The 19034-nt window shown below is 47.9% G+C and overlaps 1 protein-coding gene across 1 annotated transcript in view; it reads left to right on the forward strand.

The window, feature by feature from the left end:
* The window catches only part of ZNF438 (zinc finger protein 438), a 167776-nt gene extending 148963 nt beyond the window's left edge, over positions 1-18813 (forward strand). Inside the window, exons 6-8 of the mRNA XM_082847858.1 lie at positions 5756-5839; positions 14699-16517; positions 17835-18813. Of these exons, the coding sequence (XP_082703984.1) occupies positions 5756-5839; positions 14699-16517; positions 17835-18453 (2522 nt within the window). The 3' untranslated portion in view covers positions 18454-18813. The remainder of the gene's footprint in view (positions 1-5755; positions 5840-14698; positions 16518-17834) is intronic.
* The last annotated feature ends 221 nt before the right edge of the window (positions 18814-19034 follow it).

Consider the following 19034-nt stretch of genomic DNA (forward strand, 5'->3'; position numbering starts at 1 on the left):
AGTAACTTTAAATGATTTTGAATGCATTTTGCTAAAAGTTCTGAAAGGAAAACAGTGCTCTGTTTTTTTCAAAAATTCTAATACTACTAAGAGAATCTTGTGATGATATTTCTTAAAATTTGAGAAAAAATGCAAATGTCATTAGTTTAAATATGTTATAAGATGTTCCATGAATATAAATTGAGTAAAATAAATTTCAAAGCATTAACATTTATAATATTTTTGTCAAAAAATTTTTTTATTTAAGATGTATTCTAACATTTCCAACTAGTGATATTTAATTATAATTTATATTTTTATTAGGATAAATTACCTTTAAACACTTCATTTTCACAACTCTGTCTCATGGAGCTGCCGTATTATATTCTCACAAGGGAAAAGCGTGAAGGAAACAAAAACTTATCACCCAAAAGCAAGACATTTCCAGATTTTATTTTCTATTCTCATTCACATACACACACAAAAAAATCAGAATCTTGAAAGAGCTTGAACTAGATTTCATGTAGTCGGCAGTTCTCAAACATTTTAGTTTCAGGCCCCTTTACGCTCTTAAAAACTGTTGAGGACTCAAAGAATATTTTTTTATGTCAGTAGTGTCAAATGGGATTTACCATATTTGAGATTATAAACTGAAAAAATATGCATTTGTGAATTCATTTTAAAATAACAGTAATCTCACTACAGCTCAACATAAATAACATATTTTGTGTAATTGGCTGTATTTTCCAAAGCAAAAAAATTAGTGAGAAGACTAGCATTGATTTATGTTTTTTGCAAATCTTTAAAGTCTGGCTTCACTGAAAATGGTAGGAGTCTCCTATCTGGTCCTGCATTCAGTATGTTGTGCTATATTGTTTATGTTGAAGTATTTGAAGAAAATCCAGCTTTACAGTAACTGGAAAGGGAGGGAGTATTTTAATAGCCTTTTCAGATAATTGTGGATAATTTTCTTTGCTACTACACCAAAATGTGTCAGATAACTATACCTGAGTTTAAACGAGTCAGGTAGCAGCTTAAAGTTTAGTTGTAATGTGAAATTTGAAACCGTGTCAGTGTACTTCTTGTATTCTGTTACATTTAGGTCCATCGTGCAATGTGTATTAGAAAACAGTTCACTGAGTTACGCAGATCTTCTATATATGTCATTTTATACAATATTTTAAAAATCATATTTGTTAAAATAACCAGCAGTCTTACCTGAAAAATCACTAAGTCTAGGGAAGCTTCAATATCCTGGTGATGGATTCAAGTTTTCCAACATTCTAATGCTGCTCGAAAGCATGATTTTTATCACTGGCCATGGGTACTGCCAGATGTTTTTTCTTGTAATGACAAGGCTCGTTCATTCACGTCTGAGAAAACGTCTGCGAGGTACCCAGGTCTGAATATGTTCTCTCAACATATGTCTGTCAGATGTTCTTTCAAGTCAAGATGGTTATTCCATGAAGAGCAGCTAGTCCAGCTTCAGACCATCACATGAGCACTGTTCCTCGTGGCCACCGTCATGCCTCAATGAGCAGCGGAAGTGCTCTGGGGGGGATGAACCGTGTCATCGTACAGAATTTTTAAAAGGCCCGCAAGGATCAAGGTTTAAGAAAACTGAAATTTTATCCTGCTTTTTTGTTCTGCTGAGGGAGTATGGTGGCAAGGGATGTGGCTGCTTGGACAGTTTGCTGTCACTGCCTGAGTTCACTTTTATCCAATTACGTCCTTTGCTCCATCAATGCAACATGTGCAGAGGCCGACAGCATAGAAAAGGCAAGTGACATCTTATTACGAGTATGAAAAGGGAGTGTGAGGACCCTCCCCAGGTTGGCAGGCCATACTTTGAGAAACCGTGCTCTAGTCTAATCCTCCCTTGGTAAAAAGAGAAACTTAAGGCCAGGAAAGATGATCTCGCGCAGGCTCACTCCAGTAGTAAGTGAAAGAACCAAAGCCAGGCCTCTGCTCTTTCTTGCATGTAATGCAACTCGTCTTGTTTACCCCGAGGAGCTTCCCTCTCACCACCCAAAAAAGGGAAATTCTCAGATGCTCTGTCAAGGTGACTAAAGGGGCAGGACTTACCTCATGAGGAATTGAGAAATTCTTTCAGCATTTTCAGACTTCTTCATTCAGTCCTAATGTTCTTCATTGACCTCAGTTTTAGAAGCAAGTGCAATAGGATTTGAAAAAAATCTGGGAAATTTATATTATAACTGAAATTATAAAAGACCTTAGTAATGATTTTTTTCCTTTCATTTTTGCTCATCATAAAAAACCTCTTTAAGTCGGTACCTAAAAGTGTTATTAAATTGATTGTGTAATCGATGCTTTAAAAAAGTTACGTTTTGACATAGGCCTAGAGGGTTTGTTCATCAGAAGCTCTGTAAAAGGACACCATGGAGTTTGGGATTAAAATATACACACGACTATATATAAAACCAACAAGTACCTACTGTACAGCACAGGGAACTCTACTCAATAACCTATAACAACCTATAACAGAAAAGAATCTAAAAGAGAATAGATATACATGTATACATATAACTGAATCACTTTGCTGTACACCTGAAACTAACACAACATTGTAAATAAACTGTATTTCAATAAAAAAATTTAAAAAAAAAGAAGAGGAAGGCCGCCACGGAAGAAGCCTGGCTTTTAAGCACTAGGGCACTGTGAAGGGACTCCCTCTGTGTTAATTTCCTTAAAATCTTAAATTTCCTGTAAGTCTCCAGTAGCCATGCTGTAGACTCCTGTTAGGAAAAGGAAGCGTGCGCTCTCTCCTGAGGGTTACACTCTGATTGGAAAAGGTCAGTCAAAAGGATCTTCATTTTCCCAGCGTCGAGATGGATGGCGTGGCACTCACAGCCACTGGAGGAGACCGACAATATAAACAGAGTCATCGCCAAACTCCTTCCTTAAGATCAGTGTGTTGGAACGGAAGGAGAGCAGCGTTGGGGCCAGAGTGGGTTCACACCCATCTCTCACCTACCAGCTTGTGACCTCGCCAGGAAGTTTCAGTTCCTGCGTCTGTGGCCCAGAGATGTTACTATCAAGAGCGGGTGGAGGATGAAGTGAGATCATAGCTTAAGCACCGAATCTGACTCTTGACGGAGGGACATTTTAGTCCTTCACAAGGGGGTTTAAGGGTTTAGGATGAGGAAAGATAGAGTTAATAAGTAGAAACGGGGAGCATATACTCTACCTATGGTAAATTTTCTCACAAAGAAAAGAAAGGAGATAGGGCAGTAGCTTGAAGAGGAGAGAAAGCCCAAGGATTATTTATGGTTGTTGGGTTTGTTTGTATAGTTTCTTGTCCAGCAAAAGCACAGGAGAAAGCAAGACAATACAGCTGAGAGCTATCAGGTCACTCATTTAGTGAATAACGTATTGCCTGATGGCCACGTACCAGACAGGGACTAGGGACCGAGGTCCTGGCAGTGAACAAAGCCAGCCCCTGCTTCCTTGGAGCTTACATTCTAGTGGGAGGAGACAGGTGATATAATCTCATTATAAACATAAGTGCTGTGAAGGACAATTAAAGAAAACAGTTGCGCACCTGGGGTGGAGCACGGCCTTCAGGTGGGATGGTCGGGAAGGCCTCCTGAACGCCCGGGGCTCGCTGATGGTGTAGGAGCCCAGAGGCAGCGGAGGGGCCTGGAGACAAGTGTGGGTGCAGCAGGTGTTGGGAACACCCCATTTCCTGATTCTGAGATACACATCTTCTTACCTTTTCGTGCTTTGGGACTCGGGGCATATGGTGTGTATTTAGAGCAATAGGGCCTCGCCCTCCTGACCCCCACCCCAGGAAAAAGTAACCATATTTGTGTTGTATAATTAAAGAGGAGAGTTTAGAAGTAGGAAGCACGGCCAGTGACCTCTCTCTTCCACACGAAGTGTCAGTCGCTTGAAGCTGCTAAAACAAAGTACCATGGACCGAGTGGCTTCCAAACAACAGAAATTTATTTCTCAAGTTTAGAGGCTGAAAGTCCAAGATCAGGCGCCAGCGTGGTCAGGTTCTGGTGAGAGCCCTCTTCTGGGTGGCAGGCTGCCATCTTCTCAGTGTACGCTCCTGCAGCAGAGAGAGAGGAAGAGAAGTCTCTGGGGTCCCTCTTATAAGGGCACCAGTCCCACTCATGAGGGCTCCACCCTCGTGACCTGATTAACTCCTAATACCATTACACTGGAGGTTAGCATTTCAATATGTGAATTTGGGGGTGGGGAGGGAAGGCACAAATACTCAGTTCATTGCAAGGTCAATGCCAAAAATCACTGACAGGAGAGAGAGCCATGGGGGAAGGGTAGGGTGGGGTAGAGGGGTGGGGCCTCAGACAAGCAGTGCGAGAAACCTGGGCTGGTCCCAGTGAGGGACTGAAGGGAGTCTGCTAGGACAAGAAACTGACTGTGGAATCAGTCTGCAGTCTCAGACTGGAAACCTGACATTTATGATGTTGTCCAGTGTTCACAGTGGTTGGATTTCTCCAGCACCAGGCAGCAGGCAGTGGGAGTGGAAAGCATGGGGGAAGTAGGGGAACCAGGCGGGGTAAGCACTGTGGAAAGACGCACGGCATGCCGGGAGTATCCAGGGATGATCAGGCAGGAAGCCAACTCCAGGACCAGGAGTATTTACCTAAGTACACATACCTATGTACGTGCAGAGCCTCGGGGAAAAGAGAACGCAGGTGGACTGTGTCATCACTCCATCCCCTTGGAGAAAATGGGGAGTTAACGCTTAAATGTTCTTAACCTGTGGACGAGAGTGAATGTTTCCTTCAGCCAGGTCTGTAGTTGTCATCCAAAGAACAATAAAGATATTGATGGAGGAGAAGCCGGGCAGAATTCAAAAGGAAAGGAGTCCAGATTGGTCCCACAGCTTTCACACTCCGAGGCCTTCGTGGTTTTGTACCTCAGAATCTGTACAGTATATGGGGGTTAGCTCACGGAGGTCCAGACTGGTCAGCCCCACGGGAATAACTCCCACAAGCCCAGGACCTTGGGGCCAGCAGTGCCCGGTGCTTCCTTTTCTTTCTCTTTATTTTCTTCCAAGTGTCAGTATCATAGGTGGTCTCTCTGTGTTAAGGTAAGATGTACCTTGATTGAAGAAATGAGGAACAGTAAAGATTCAGCAAGCAGGAGTTTTAGGGAATAACTATCCACATAACAAAGAAATACGTGGTGCTGTACATTTGTACTCACAAATCATGAACTGTTTGACATAAAAGCTGAGGTATAGAAAGACCTCCAGAAAAAACCAAAAATGTCCTAAATCAGTGTGAGTTGTGAAGATAAAATATCTGTACAACTCTACCATAAAGCAGTGCAACCATTATTTCATTTTTTAAAATGCAGTTTGCACATTCTTTAAAGATGTCTGTTCTATATATATACAGCAAATCTACTTTTGAAATTATGGTATAAAAATAAGAATATCTTTGTGATTCCAGTCCCTTGCTTTTAACTATCCTGCTGTTGAAACATTGTGATCTTTACCACTCTAGTTTCATAATCATGGTATTTTGACCAAAAGCAAGAACTTTCTGCACTGTGCTAGTTTAGTCGTTCCAGCTGACTGCGTGTTCTGATGTTGAAACCTTGTCTTTCCGTTCATCCCACTAAGGAAAAGGTTTTCTTCACCAACTGTCATCCCAGATATGTAACTGTTCCGACTGATATTGAAATATAAGGTATAAACAGAAGGGGTCCATTTTTAACTCGGTGGTGGAAGATTTCTTGCCCTGAGACGTTTATGTAGCTCACTAAAGCCCTTTTGCAGGAGGTGTTTCCCTGCTCACCAGTCCTGTTGAGAAACAGCTGACTCAGAAGAAGTCGGCATCTCCTGGAAAGACAGCGCGCGCAGGTATTTGTTCTATGGGAGTTAGAGTGTCGAACGATGTGATTTGCTGCTTTCACCTTGATGCGGTCCAGTCAGCAAGGCCTTCTGGGTTTCAGCCGTGTGACTCACCTGAACGTTCACAATCCTAGCAGTATTAACAGCAAAAAGAATAACGGGAGGACGGGCTTAACAAAGCATCCCTCTGGCTTGCTTTGCGTTCCTCATAGATCATTAGCTCTTAGTCAACTTCTGGCGCTACTCAGTCATTCTTAGATTTGGGTAAAGATACCAAGTTGACTGCTGTGTAATAGTGAATAAAATCTTGCTCACATTACAGGGGTTTTTTGGGTTTTTTTTTGCCAAAACGATAAATAACTTCATCTTTCTCAGTGCATTAAGAATAAGAATATATCATAGTTTTCAACTGTTTTTCATCAGAAGCACTTGAAATTAAAAATAGTTCCTCCCAGAAATGAGGACTGATACAGGGGGCTTAATTAAAATGAAGGAGAAATTCACTGAAACTGAGCATTATTAAAAAGTATTTTAAATGTAGTACTTTTTAAATTTTCATTTGGGACATTAATTATATGACCCCAAAAGAATAATTAGCTACTAGAATTTAACAAAAACCACATTGTGTAATTTTTTTTTCTTTTATTGCCGTTAATGTTTTAGGTAACTGGCTTTTAAATTTGTTCATAAAGAGTGCTTGTCTCCCCGTGCTTCGTGACATATTCACATATCTAATTTGTTCAATTTTATGGGCTACAGACCCTCTTTGGATGCTAGACTTTTCTTTCTATAAACAAGCTATCTTAAACTTACTTCTTAATGATCCCCCACCACCCCCGCAGCATACTGAAATCTACAAGTGCTGTCAAAGTTCTGGTTGCCCTGACCCACCCTCTGAGAGTCCCCATATTTTCTCTTCCGAATTGAGAAACCCCGTGGCCATTGCTCTCACCGTCCTCCTGAGATGTGGCCAGAGTCGCTAGTCCCACTCTAGACCCCGTCCCTCCCAGGACCCCTGAGACCTGGGCTTACCCCCATCCCCTGAAGGGCCACCAGGGGAGTGTTGTCCCCTGCTAAGCTGGAGAACAACAGCAGTTAGCATCAATGCTCAGTATAAACAAAAGAGGAGAGGGTGTCCCCAGAAAACAGCCCTTTACAATGCACGTATGTTCACTCCGATTCACTAGAACTGTTCATCTCCTTAGCAATTTGTCAACTGGATGCAAAAATTGGGGGGCGGGGCAGGGGAAGAGAGCCTGATAGGCTGGATCAGCTGTAATAAGTGAGCTGTCAGAGAGAAGTGCTTTACAGGTTTATGGGGAGCATCGTTCACAAGTAATAGTTATTTCCTCCCGCTTTCCTTGATTTACCTCTTAAAAAAGAAATACCCGTTTAAGGGTTCAGTGCTGCTGCCGTATGATTCACGGTCAAGATTTGTGCGTTTTTTCCTCCCACCAAAAATAAATGTCAGGAGCTTCGTACTTCTTGGCAAGAGAAGGTAGGAAACTGCTGAGAATCTAACATGTGGTAAGCACTACCCTGGCACGTTTAATGCGTACTTTCTTCATTTAATCCTGACAGCGACCAGATACTATTATGCCCATTTCATAAAGGGGAACATTCAGGCTGAGTGACTCTTCCAAACCACGAGACAGAGACAGGAGTTGAACCCACATCTGTCTGAACCCCCAAACCCGTGATCTTACCACTAGAGACTGTGATGGTGACTGTCACCATGCATAATAGCTTCCAGGCAGCAGGTAGACCTGGGAAGAGCCTTTGGAGTCACGCGGGCCAAGGCTTGAGTTCCAGCCTGTTACCCGCTGGCTGCCAAATCTTCATCTGTAAAATGCACATAACAGTAATTCCTGACCTAGCGCGTTGTGGGGATTAAAGGACATAACGCATGCAAAGTATTTTGCACAGCACCTGACACGTAAATTGGGAACATGCTCGCTTCCTTTGTACAGTGTCAGATTTCCTGAACTTGGGCTCCTAGTAGGATGACTCTAGGCGGGCTGAGTGCTGTAGATGTGTGGACTGGAGTGATGCTTGGCATCCCGAGTCCTTGGAAACAAAGCACCCGTGTGCCTGTGTTGCCAGCGCGCTTTACGGTACCATCTCTCCCGCCAGCACTCAGTACAGCCCTGTAGATGGCGCCGCAGAGCCGGGACATGCAGGGGAACGGGTGGGCGATGGCTCCACGTGTTTGTAGGTTTTTCAACAGAATTAAGTTGAGCTCCCTTGTGTTCTGAGACGTTTCTTTCATCTCAGTTTTCTCCGGGGTTTCACCATGCTTGTTCTAACCAGAGACCATCCTGGGAAACAGTTTGAACCCCAACTGGAACTTATTATTGGAAAGCCAAGTGGGAGGGAGGACAGGGATGCCAACCAATAAAATTGAAGATAGGGTTTTTCAGTTCAATAACGTTAAAACCTAAACAAGTCCTAAAAGTTTTGGCTCTTTCGTGGCCAAGACTTGGCAACACTTTCGCTCTGAGCCTGGAGCCAGGGGCTGCGTCAAGAGCGGGGGGCCCCCTCTCTCCACCTGCTCTCCGCTCCGGCTTAGCCGCGGGCCCTCGGGTCCCCGCAGGTGGAATGAGGGGCAGCCGTGCCCGAACCAGCCAAGGGTCGGGTGGGAAGAACTCTGTTCAGAAGCAGCACTGCGGGCCTTGGCTCATGCCGGTGGGAATCAGGAAGTGAGCTGTTTGCGGCTCTTGGACAGTCGCCTGCCCCGTGTTCCTGTCTCTTAACACTGTGTGCGGGACCACGCTGTGGCACAGTCGGATGGGGCTGGCTCAGATGCGGGCGCGCGGTGCCACTGGGCCCTCGGCTTCCATCCGCCGCCTGGCAGGGCAGCTGACACGCACCAGCCCCGGGCTCTGGAGGAGATGGAGGGGGACGCACACGGTGCTTTCTCTGGACAGATACCTGGCCGCCTTTCTGGGTTTGTCAGAACCCTGTGGATAGGAAGTGGGAACTTTGAATATCTGCTTTTACCTTCAGGTGACTATTACCTTTTCATCAGTTCTCTAATAAGTGGGCTGTTGGAAAGAATCATTTGATGGTAATTGAAGTTTGGAGATATGACAAGCCATTGCTATTTCAAATTTTTTTCCTCTCCTTAAAATCCAGAGATAAAAATTATATTTTGGAGCTAATTAGAGCAATTTTGTAAAGAATTTTCCCCCTTTTGAGGGGAGGATGAAGGAGAGGAAGGAAGTTCACTGCTTTGCATTGGAATGGGACGGACCTGGGTTGTGTGGATTTTGGCATGTAATTAACTTCCTCAAGCCTCTTTTTGCCTCATCTGTAAAAGGGGACAATAATGTTTATTTGCAGAGTTTGCATAAGGATTCAATTAAAAGACCAGCACAGATTCTAGACCATAATAAGGACTCATTGCCTCCTCGTTTTCCTTTAATCCACAGTTAGATCAAATTCTCACCAACTGTAAATGTCACTCTTCAAAATAATTGTTCAATATGCTTAACATATTAAAAACAGTCCACATTTAAAATCCTAATACTATTTGCATTGTAGAACTGTGCAAAAATTAATTTTACTGAGTGAGGCTTTTATGTTTTCAGTTTAGAAAAGTCCATGTTTAGTGCCTGAAAGTCCTGTGGGTCTCTCTAACTGTGTTATGGGTAATTCCGCAGGATTTCCAGAAATGATGAATGTCAGTAGAAATTTCGACTTACCATTTAGTGCACAGTTCTGTGAAATCTGTAAGTCAGTAGGTGACAGGTGACGGGGTTTAGATCACACCATCTGGGAGAGGCCTTGTAAATGTGTCATGGAATAAACCACTGTTGCAACTACATGGCCAAGAAAGACTTCCCACGATCAGACATCTCAGTGTTTTAAAAAACTTAATGGCATTTGCAGTTTCTCTAAACACTCCTATTGATCAAACCTCTTTAAAAAGAAAAAGAAAAGAAAACCCCTGTAGTTATTGTGGCATAACTGACCTTTACTGCAGACCGCCCTGCTTTATTCTAAAGAGCCAGTGTTGGGAGGAACAGTTCTCAGGACTGCGGTTGTCCTTCGGGGATGAGCTCTGATGCTTCTCAGGGCTGAACCTTGGGGGGTAGTGATGAACTGCCTGTCAGACGATTCGATTACTTCCCTTATCATTAGCAATTCTCATCATTAAGTAGGCAAGGAAAGTAAAAACCCGAGATGCTCTCAAGGTGTCATCTGGACACAGTCATTTACGTAGGGACGCACACTTACCCATCACAGATATCCCCACGGATACCCCTTGGCAAAACGGATCCAAAAGGGAAACTTTCGTTTTCCTTTTATTCATTCAAAAAATATTTGTAAGTACCTCCTGTGTGCCAGGCCCAGAGTGTATTCAGTGGGAGATACACATTCATCCCACCCCGACCTGTACTTCCCCCGGTGGCTCCACCCCGAAGGCCACACTAAGGCCAGTTTCTTTAGTTTCCTTTGAGAGAGATTATACAGGAGTAGATCTGTGTGTGTTTCTCCCTGCTTTTTTTTTAAATCCAAGTGATAGCGTACGATAAACCTCACATCTTGGAGAGTATTCCACATCAGTCTAACTCATTCTTCTTTTCCACTGTGGCATAGTATTCCGTTGGATGGTTGGATGAGTATTGTATTGGTACCCTGTTGCTGGACGTTTTAGTAATTCCTAGGGTTTCTTTTTTCCTTCTATTTTTGTGGCCTCGCCGTCTTTCTCCTGCCTTGCTTTTCTTCTGATGCATCGTTTCCTTCCCTATCACTGCATCATTAATGATTCTAGGAGGTGGGACTCGGCACCACCTTCGTGAAGACCCCACCCTTGTATGTAATCCCCAACAGATCCGGGCAGGCATGAGCAAGGTAGCTTACTGTGCAAGGCCTTGTCTTTTCACGCCACAGATTTCTTGTGACTAGCTTGTGGTTAGTGATCATGGAGCCAGTTGATACGCTCTTCTACGCCAGCACCCACTTCTTTGAGTTGCAGGGAACTTAAGGGTGACTCTGCGCGGCGGGCCCCGTACTCCTCACCCAGGGCCCTGTGGTCCCAGGCCACCAGGCTGCTCGCCGGCCAGTGCTCTCTGTTGCCGGGGCAGCTGGCTGCCCTAAGGGGCTTCCTGTGCTCCTGGGCCACGGTCGGCCTCCTTTTCATTTGACTGCCGTTGCTCTTTGTGTGCGATTTTATTTCCACTGTAATGGACGAACTCTTGAAGATCAGTTGAAGCACATCCACTTTTTTTTGTTTTGCGGTACGCGGGCCTCTCACTGCTGTGGCCTCTCCCGCTGCGGAGCACAGGCTCCGGACGCGCAGGCTCAGCGGCCATGGCTCACGGGCCCAGCCGCTCCGCGGCACGTGGGATCCTCCCGGACCGGGGCACGAACCCGCGTCCCCTGCATCGGCCACCAAGGAAGGCCGAAGCACATCCACTTTACATGTATCATAATTAGCTCCCTCCCTCGCCTTTGGAATGGCTCAATAAAGATAGTTGGTTTCATTGCTGGAAACCTTAACTGTCAGAAGGTTGCTTCCTTACACTTGGTCATAAAACCTAGGAAGCCCCTTCCCAGTGGAAGTCTTCGGGGACCTTGACGGGACCTTGACCACCGGTTGTTGCTTCAGCTGCATCTTCTCTTCTTTGTTATTTCTGCTCCTCATTGTGCTGACGTCGCCATTCTCTGCCTCTGAGGGTCAGTTTTCTGTTTCTAGCTGTTCCTCCTCTCTTCACTCTAATCCCCGTCTTTTTCCCTCCTCGCATGTCTGTTTTCTTTAAAGCGACGTCTACTCCAGAGCTTGCTTGTTTCTGCCACTATTTGTGGGGTTCACATCCCAACAGCATCATTTACTGTCTCTCTTGTTAGTTCCTCAGGTGGTTCGTCAGTTGGCCTCACCTCTCCCCTTTATCTCAAAAGGTTTTGTTGTTGTTTGGTTTGGTTTTTCGTTTGTTTGTTTGTTTTTAAATCATGGTGCAAACCCATTTCCTTATGCTGGCAGTGGGCAAATTTTCAAAGTAATTTGGCATTGTTCAAGCTTGCTTTTAAGTTTTTTTTTTTTTCTTTCAGCCACTGGTCACTTTATCACAAATACCACTTACAAATTAAACAAATAATTATCAGATTTCTGAGCCCATGCCTAACCCTGTTCCAGGCCCTGAAGAGGCAGATAAACTCCCCTCCCTCGAGAAATTCACTCCAGGGGTGGGGGGGCTGCGGACCGTAATGAAGTCCGTGAGCACGTGTACGGGAGAAAATTAAAACAGGAAGGCGGGGCAGGGAGCTCAGAATGGGGTACAGGTTACTGAGGCGCTCAGGGAAGAGTTCATCACGAAGAGGCCATTTGAACAAAACTTGAAGGGAATGCTGCAGCAGGTACCGGCGGTCACCTAGGGAAGCAGTCAGGGTGGTGAGAGCGCAGGCGAGGGCCAGCCCCGGGGGGGGGGTGGTTGGCGTGCCTGGAGGCAGTGCGGGTCAGAGGGCTCCCAGGAGCCGAGGGCGCCAGGCCCTGGAGGCCCCTGCGAGGACTTGGGCTCTGGCTCGGGGACGAAGAGCCGACTGCACAGACTTGAGCAAGACAAGTGACGTGTCTTGTGCTGCGATGCGTCACTGTCACGTACTATTTCAAGAGGACTTGCGGCTAATTAAGGCCAGCATAGCCTTTCTTCCAGCTCTTCTCGCTATAAATATTGTGTGCTCGATCACTTAGGAGTATGGCCTAGACAGAAATCACCCAATGTTTCTTCTTTTTTCCCTCCCTCACCCCCAATAGGTTGTGTAGATGCAAAGACCATTGTGATTGTTAGTGGAATTATTTAATAAGCCTTGTCCCTAGGCAACCAAAAGCTTTCAATACTTTTAAGCTCTCTGCAAACTTTCACCAGTTCTGATTTAGTATATTTATCAATACGTACAACTTACGTCAGTACTTCTTCCAGAAAGATGAGATGAGGCTTAACATGAAAGACGTTTAAATTTAAAGGCTGTGAAAACAGAAGTAAACAATGAATTAAATTATGCAGGAAGATGAGGCAAATGTAGCGTATCAATTTGGGTGACTGTTGTGAGGTGATCGACCAGTCAGTTTAGCCGTGAACTTCATGGTAGCAAAGCCAAAAAGGAAAAACAACAGATTGCATAATTATCCTTGTCTGATTCCCCCAGGCCGTAACACGACTCCTTTTCCCTCTTCCTCTAATGTAAGCTACCAAAGTAAATTGGTCAGTCAGTGTATATTTCAACCTTATTCCTCCTGTGCTACTTATTTGTTACTGGCAGAGTGTCATTTTTGCTGAAAACATCAATTTTCTGCTAAAATTGCCACTTCACTAACTGTAGACATGAAAATCAAGGTTGACTTTTTTTAATGTTTATTTGTCTGCTTTACCAGATTGCCAGCTACCTAAGGCAGAAATTGTATCCATTCATCTTTAGATCCTTGGTGGCCCCTAAAGAAATAGTTCTTCAGTCCTCTTCCTATGACTCCAAAACCTAACAGGCTCTGAAAACAGAAAATGTTATCAAACGTTGGGTACCAAAACTCATTCAGAGGCAAAGCCTGAACTGAAATAAGACCCTTTAAAAACCTTCATGTTTTTCCCCCTTGTGAATACTCACATGTTACTCCAGAGGTGGTACTAGGTTTAACTAGGGGTACTCGGCAGACTCTGCTGGGTGTTATGTAATATCTGGCGTGAGCATCTCACTACTTTCCTAAAATTTGAAAGTGTAAATTCCAAAATACATCTGGCCGCAGTGGTTTCAGAAGAGGACTCACGGGCCTGCCACATCCACTGTCTAGAATAGCGTAGGTATCTGGTAAACACGCCATCCACTGTCTAGAATAGCGTAGGTACCTGGTAAACGCGTTGAAGTGAAGCTTGACTAACACGAGGTACTTAGAAAATGGGAAGCTCCTCTGCAGCCAGGCCTTAGGAGCTTGAGGCCTCAGGGGATCAAGTCAGTGAATCAGCCCTGAGAAGCAAGAACTGCTTCCTTAATTGTTCCTCAGAGCAGTAATCACTGCTCTTCCGTCAGCCTAATAAATCTGGGGAATGTGAAGTGTTAGTCTGTCAGTTAAAGTTGTTCCTCTTGGTGTCCTGGAAGGGGCTTTTTGTGTGATTCATGTATTTTTTATGTTGTCTCTGTATCTTATCACTCTGTATCTTTTTGTTTTTCTTCCAACATGCTTGTAAGGTGTCACGTCAGCTTTTTTAATACTGGTGATTTAATTGCAAAAGCACACATAAACAGTTTGGAAGGTATGAGAAGAAATCCACAAGTCACATGGGAAAACAGCCACCAAGCCAGCATTCGGGCTGGAATTCATACACTGTGCAGAACGAATTGGCTGCCAGTGGGTCAAACTCTGTATCCTGAAATTGAGTGAAAAAGAAGTTTGATACAAGAAACATTTGTTTCCTACCAAAGATACAGTGGGAAATAGCAAGGCAGATCCAATACGGGCTTCACGCTCACAGAGCTTAATAGGGAAAGCAAGACAGTTATATGAAAGAAATAGAGTACAAGGCAGAACATGCCAGAGGGTGGGCAGCCCGGGAGCTTGGGGGAGGGGGGGGTCGCCCTGGTGGAATTAGGCCAGTGGAGAGGAGGGACTTGTGGAATACAAGGAGGGGGAAGCCCCAGCTCTCAGGAAGCTCTGTGTTTAGTCGTGGAGATGCATAAACAGATAAATTACCGTGGAAAGTGGTGAATCATCAGTCCTGGGAGGGTGGGCAGGAGCTGACCTTCAGGCTGGGTCTTGAGGAACATGGGGTTTGCCCCCAAGGGCAGGGCTGGGTCTAGGGATGCTTCCAGGCAGAGGGAATGGTAAGATGCTTATGTGACACCAGCGTGACTTTTTATGCTGCATTGTCCTTGCAGGTGAATCAAACAGCCCTCCTGGAACGATTCAGGGTGGGAAGGGTCTGCAGGGTAAGAGTCAGTTTAGAACCATCGCTCCAAAACTTGCGCCCCGAGTCCTGGCGCCCAGAGTGGTCCCGGGCCCGGCGCCCTCCCTCTCTGACCACGCGCATCCAGGCCCCTCCCTCGGCTCGAAGGCCCTGGGGATGCCCCCCCAGAATTACGCGCTGATGCAGGTGGCCGGCCAGGAAGGGACCTTCTCTCTCGTCGCTCTGCCACACGTCGCCTCCGCTCAGCCACTCCAGAAACCCAGACTGCCTCTGCCCAAGAACCTGAAGCTGCCCATCCCCCGGTACCAACGCCCAGGACATAGCAAAGGAGCCAGAAAGAAACCGGGGTGCAGCTCCTCCGACAGGGGCTGTAGCCAAGCTCCCGCCCAAACCCAAGCGGCCCCTCCCCTGCCTGAGCATCCCGAGGCCCCGCACAAGCCCAGCCCACCCAAGCCGGCGCTGGCACCCGGCCAGGCCCCGGCCTCGCTGACCAGTGGGGGTGGCCGTGGAGACCCTGGGCCCCCAGGGACCAGCGACCACGGAGGTCGGGACCCTCCCGCCGCCCCAGCGCTGTCCACACCGGAGGAGCCCTCTGCCGAGTGGGGCCTCCCGAAGAGTTCAGGGAGAGCAGGCGTTGCAGGCAAGAAGGCCTCCAGGAAGCCTGCTGTCGCCAGGGGAGAACTTAGAGAACAGGTCGACCCTGCCAGGGCCGCGACCCATTTGTCGCCAGGCGTTATTGGAAACGCGGTTCAGGTGGTCCCTTCCATCCCCAGAGGTAAACTGCCCATCCTGCCCTACTCAAGAACGAGGGCGTCGCAAGTTTACAAAGGCGGGGCAGCTGTGAACGTTGCGCATGTTTCTCTCCCTGGGCTCAGGGCAGCCGGTGATAAGACCTCGTCCATCCCGGAGGGCTTCTGTTCGGCCCCCCAGGTGGCCGACAGGGCACCTGCCCCACAGGCGTCGTGGCAGAGCCCCTGCGACAGGGCCTACTGTCCGGCCCCCAAAGCCGACCTCAACCACAAAACAAAACCGAACGGCGGGGCAGCCAAGAGAAGAGGAAGAAAACGGAAGGTCCCGGATGAACTTCTGACATTTCAGGGTAAAAGGAGGAAATGTGTCAGTAATAAGTGTAAAGATGGCAAAGAAAGAGCCAAAGCCGAGCCCCAGGAATCCAGGGACCAAAAACCTGGGGCTGTGAAAAAGTACCGCAGCATCATGCCCAAACCTGTCCTGGTCCTGCCGGCCCTGGCTGCCCTGGCCTCGCCCGCGGCCACGCTACAGCCCCCGGCGCCCGGCAGCCGGGAGCACGCGTCGTTCAATCACTCCCTCGCCGCCCCCAAGCATCTGGGCTGCAGGCAGGACGACGGCCCCTCCCCGAAGCCCGGCTCGGCCTTTAGAAATGGGTTCTCCGGCCTCAAGAAGCCTTCGCACGGATGCCATGTGTGCGAGCACGCCTTCCAGCCCAAGCAGCACCTCCGCGAGCGCGCCAACACGCACAGCGACAGCCGGCCCTACAGCTGCCGGCTCTGCCGCAAAGCCTACGTGCGGCCGGGCAGCCTGAGCGCACACGTGCGGCTGCATCACGGCGACTCCCGGCTCAGGAGGCTCGTGTGCTGCGAATTCTGCGCGAAGGTGTTCGGCCACGTCAGAGTCTACTTCGGCCACCTGAAAGAGGTGCACGGGGTGGCCGTCAGCACCGAGCCCTCCCCCTGTGAGCCGCAGCCGCAGCCGGGGGACTTGCTGAGGACCAGGGAGCAGACTGCCCGAGGGATGGAGGGACCGGTGGACAGGTGAGTGTGGGGATGCTTCGGATTTGAGGTCAGGGCCAGATTCCACATGCGGCAAGGTGGGTTTGGAAGACCCTCCCCCAGGTTAAGATTTCATAAGGGAGCTGCCACCTCTTCCCCCTGTTCTGTGAAGAGTGGCCACATTCCTCTCCGGTCTCTGATCATTAGTGATTTTTGATGACTCCGCCTTCTACGAGCCAGGACACAGAGGTCCCTTTGAGGGACGCTGGGGGCAGTTGGGCAAGAGATTGATTTTGCATCTGAAATATGAAAGATTAACTTAGTGTCTATAGTTCTGGTGCTTCCGAGAAGTAATGTTCTCCAAACTCTTGGCCACAGAATGTATACCCAAAGAGCACCATTTAGCCCAGAACACGGCGTGGCAGGTGGCGGGGACTCAGCGCGGCTCTGCTGCACGGACCAGCCCCTGGGTGCGGGCCCGAGGCGCAGCACTTGCCCTGTTTCCCCGTCAGACTGGGTTTACCGTCTCCTGTGTCCTTGTCTGTTCAGCGCTGCTTCCCAGCACCGTAAGCGAGCCAGCTGAGTAATCGGAAAGACTGCCAGGCGGGTCTGAGAGTTGGAGTAAACCAGGGAAACGCCCTGGTCTGTCCACCTTGCTCTAGGTGATGGGGCGGAGGTTGCGCTGAAGGGAATGCTCGTCAGCACCGTGAAACTTAAAACATTTTCCAGCACTTTAGCTCCTCGGCCCCTGACCGTTCCCAGTTGTCCTAATGGTTCTAAATCCTTTCTGTTCAATTTCAGCTTGGTCTGTCATATTCATTAAAAATAAGTTACGCCTGTCCTGTTTCCTCCCGGCCTTTCTGGGGGTTTCTCTATGTCTCTGTAGGCATTTCTGCCCCTTTTCCTGAGGTACATAGCGGCCTCCCCAAAGAAACCTCACTTCTTAATTGTTGAACGGAGTCCACGCTGAGTTTTAGCTAAGGTGTCCAGCCTGCACTGGGTGCTCAGGGAGAAGGAGGGCCCTGGGGGGCGGGGGGACAGTCGCCTCAGCTGGACCCAGCGAGTTCCTGCCGCTCTCCTGGTGCTCACGTCTGTTGCCATGGTAACCGAAGAACAGGTGGCTCCCGGGGGAGCCTCCTTCCGAAGTGGACCCTGCGGGCGTGGGAAGCGTGAGGCCCCAGGCAGCACTGACCTTGGCCTTCACCGTGGCCTCTGCCTCCCACGCGCTCTCTGCTTGCCCCTCCCTCGGCCCCTCCTCGGTGAGTGTGTCTGAGATCCCCGAAGGCCAGGAGCTGTAAGGAGAAGTTCCGCTTGTATTCTTCCATGAGATCTGATACAGACTCTTTCCCCCCTTTCCAGGGAGACCAAGTCCAGCCTGGAAGAAGACCTCCTTCTAAACCAGGCTGATGAGGTCAAATTCCAGATCAGATGTGGCCGCTGTCAGATCACTGCCCAGTCTTTTGCTGAAATCAAGTTCCACCTGCTTTACGTTCATGGAGAGGAAATCCAGGGCCAGTTGCAAGAGGAGCTCTCACCCTCCCCAGGAAGCAGGGGAGCTCAGGGAGAACTGGTTCAACAGGCTGCTCCTTTCTGGAAACATCCTGAGAGAAGAAAGCAGCTTAAGCACCGTCCCTTGGACGGGGAGCTCTGTGCAGTCCCCAGACTGAAAAAGCAACTCTACCTCCGTCATCAGAATGAGGTGGAGATACTTGCGAAACGTGAAGGAGCCCAGCCAGGACCCAGTGAGCCCGGAGGACACCCCCAGGGCCCCGAGGGTCCCGGCCCCGACGCTGCCCTCTCCCTGCCCCGGCCTGGCTTTCGCTGCGTCCTTTGTGCACAGATGCTGGGAAGGAAGGAAGAGCTGCTCCTGCATTGGGAAGAGCGCCACAAGTGCGAGGACCCTCTGAACCTCTGGACGGTTCTCAGCACGCTCTCCAGCCAGGGAGTCATCGAACCTTCCAGCGAGACCGGAAAATGAGACAGGGAGCCGGGGGGTAAGGGGAGGTTTTCTCTCCGCTTCCTCTGTTCCATGGTGGTGCTTAATACCAAAAATCAAGCAGGTTAGAATCAGCTTTAATGAGCACAGTGAGTTTTGTACACTTTTATTTTATTATGAAATATATATGTATGGGGCTTCCCTGGTGGCACAGTGGTTGAGAGTCCGCCTGCCGATGCAGGGGGCGCAGGTTCGTGCCCCGGTCCGGGAGGATCCCACATGCCGCGGAGCGGCTGGGCCCGTGAGCCATGGCCGCTGAGCCTGCGCGTCCGGAGCCTGTGCTCCGCAACGGGAGAGGCCACAGCAGTGAGAGGCCCGCGTACCGCAGAAGAAACAAACAAACAAAAATATATATACACACACACACACACACACACACACACACACACACACACACATATATGTACATATGCCCTTGATGCATATTTTTCTAACATAATGCAGTTTTATTTTAAAATTCTATGTCCTGTTAGTATCTGAGACTTTATTTCCGATTCAATAAAAAGATAAATTTGCAGATTGAAATGTAGAGTATTATAGGCTATTCTTCAAGTACGGTTTTT

This window comes from Leucopleurus acutus, assembly GCF_964270905.1.
Source record: "Leucopleurus acutus genome assembly, chromosome: 1".
Taxonomy (NCBI): Eukaryota; Metazoa; Chordata; class Mammalia; order Artiodactyla; family Delphinidae; genus Leucopleurus; species Leucopleurus acutus.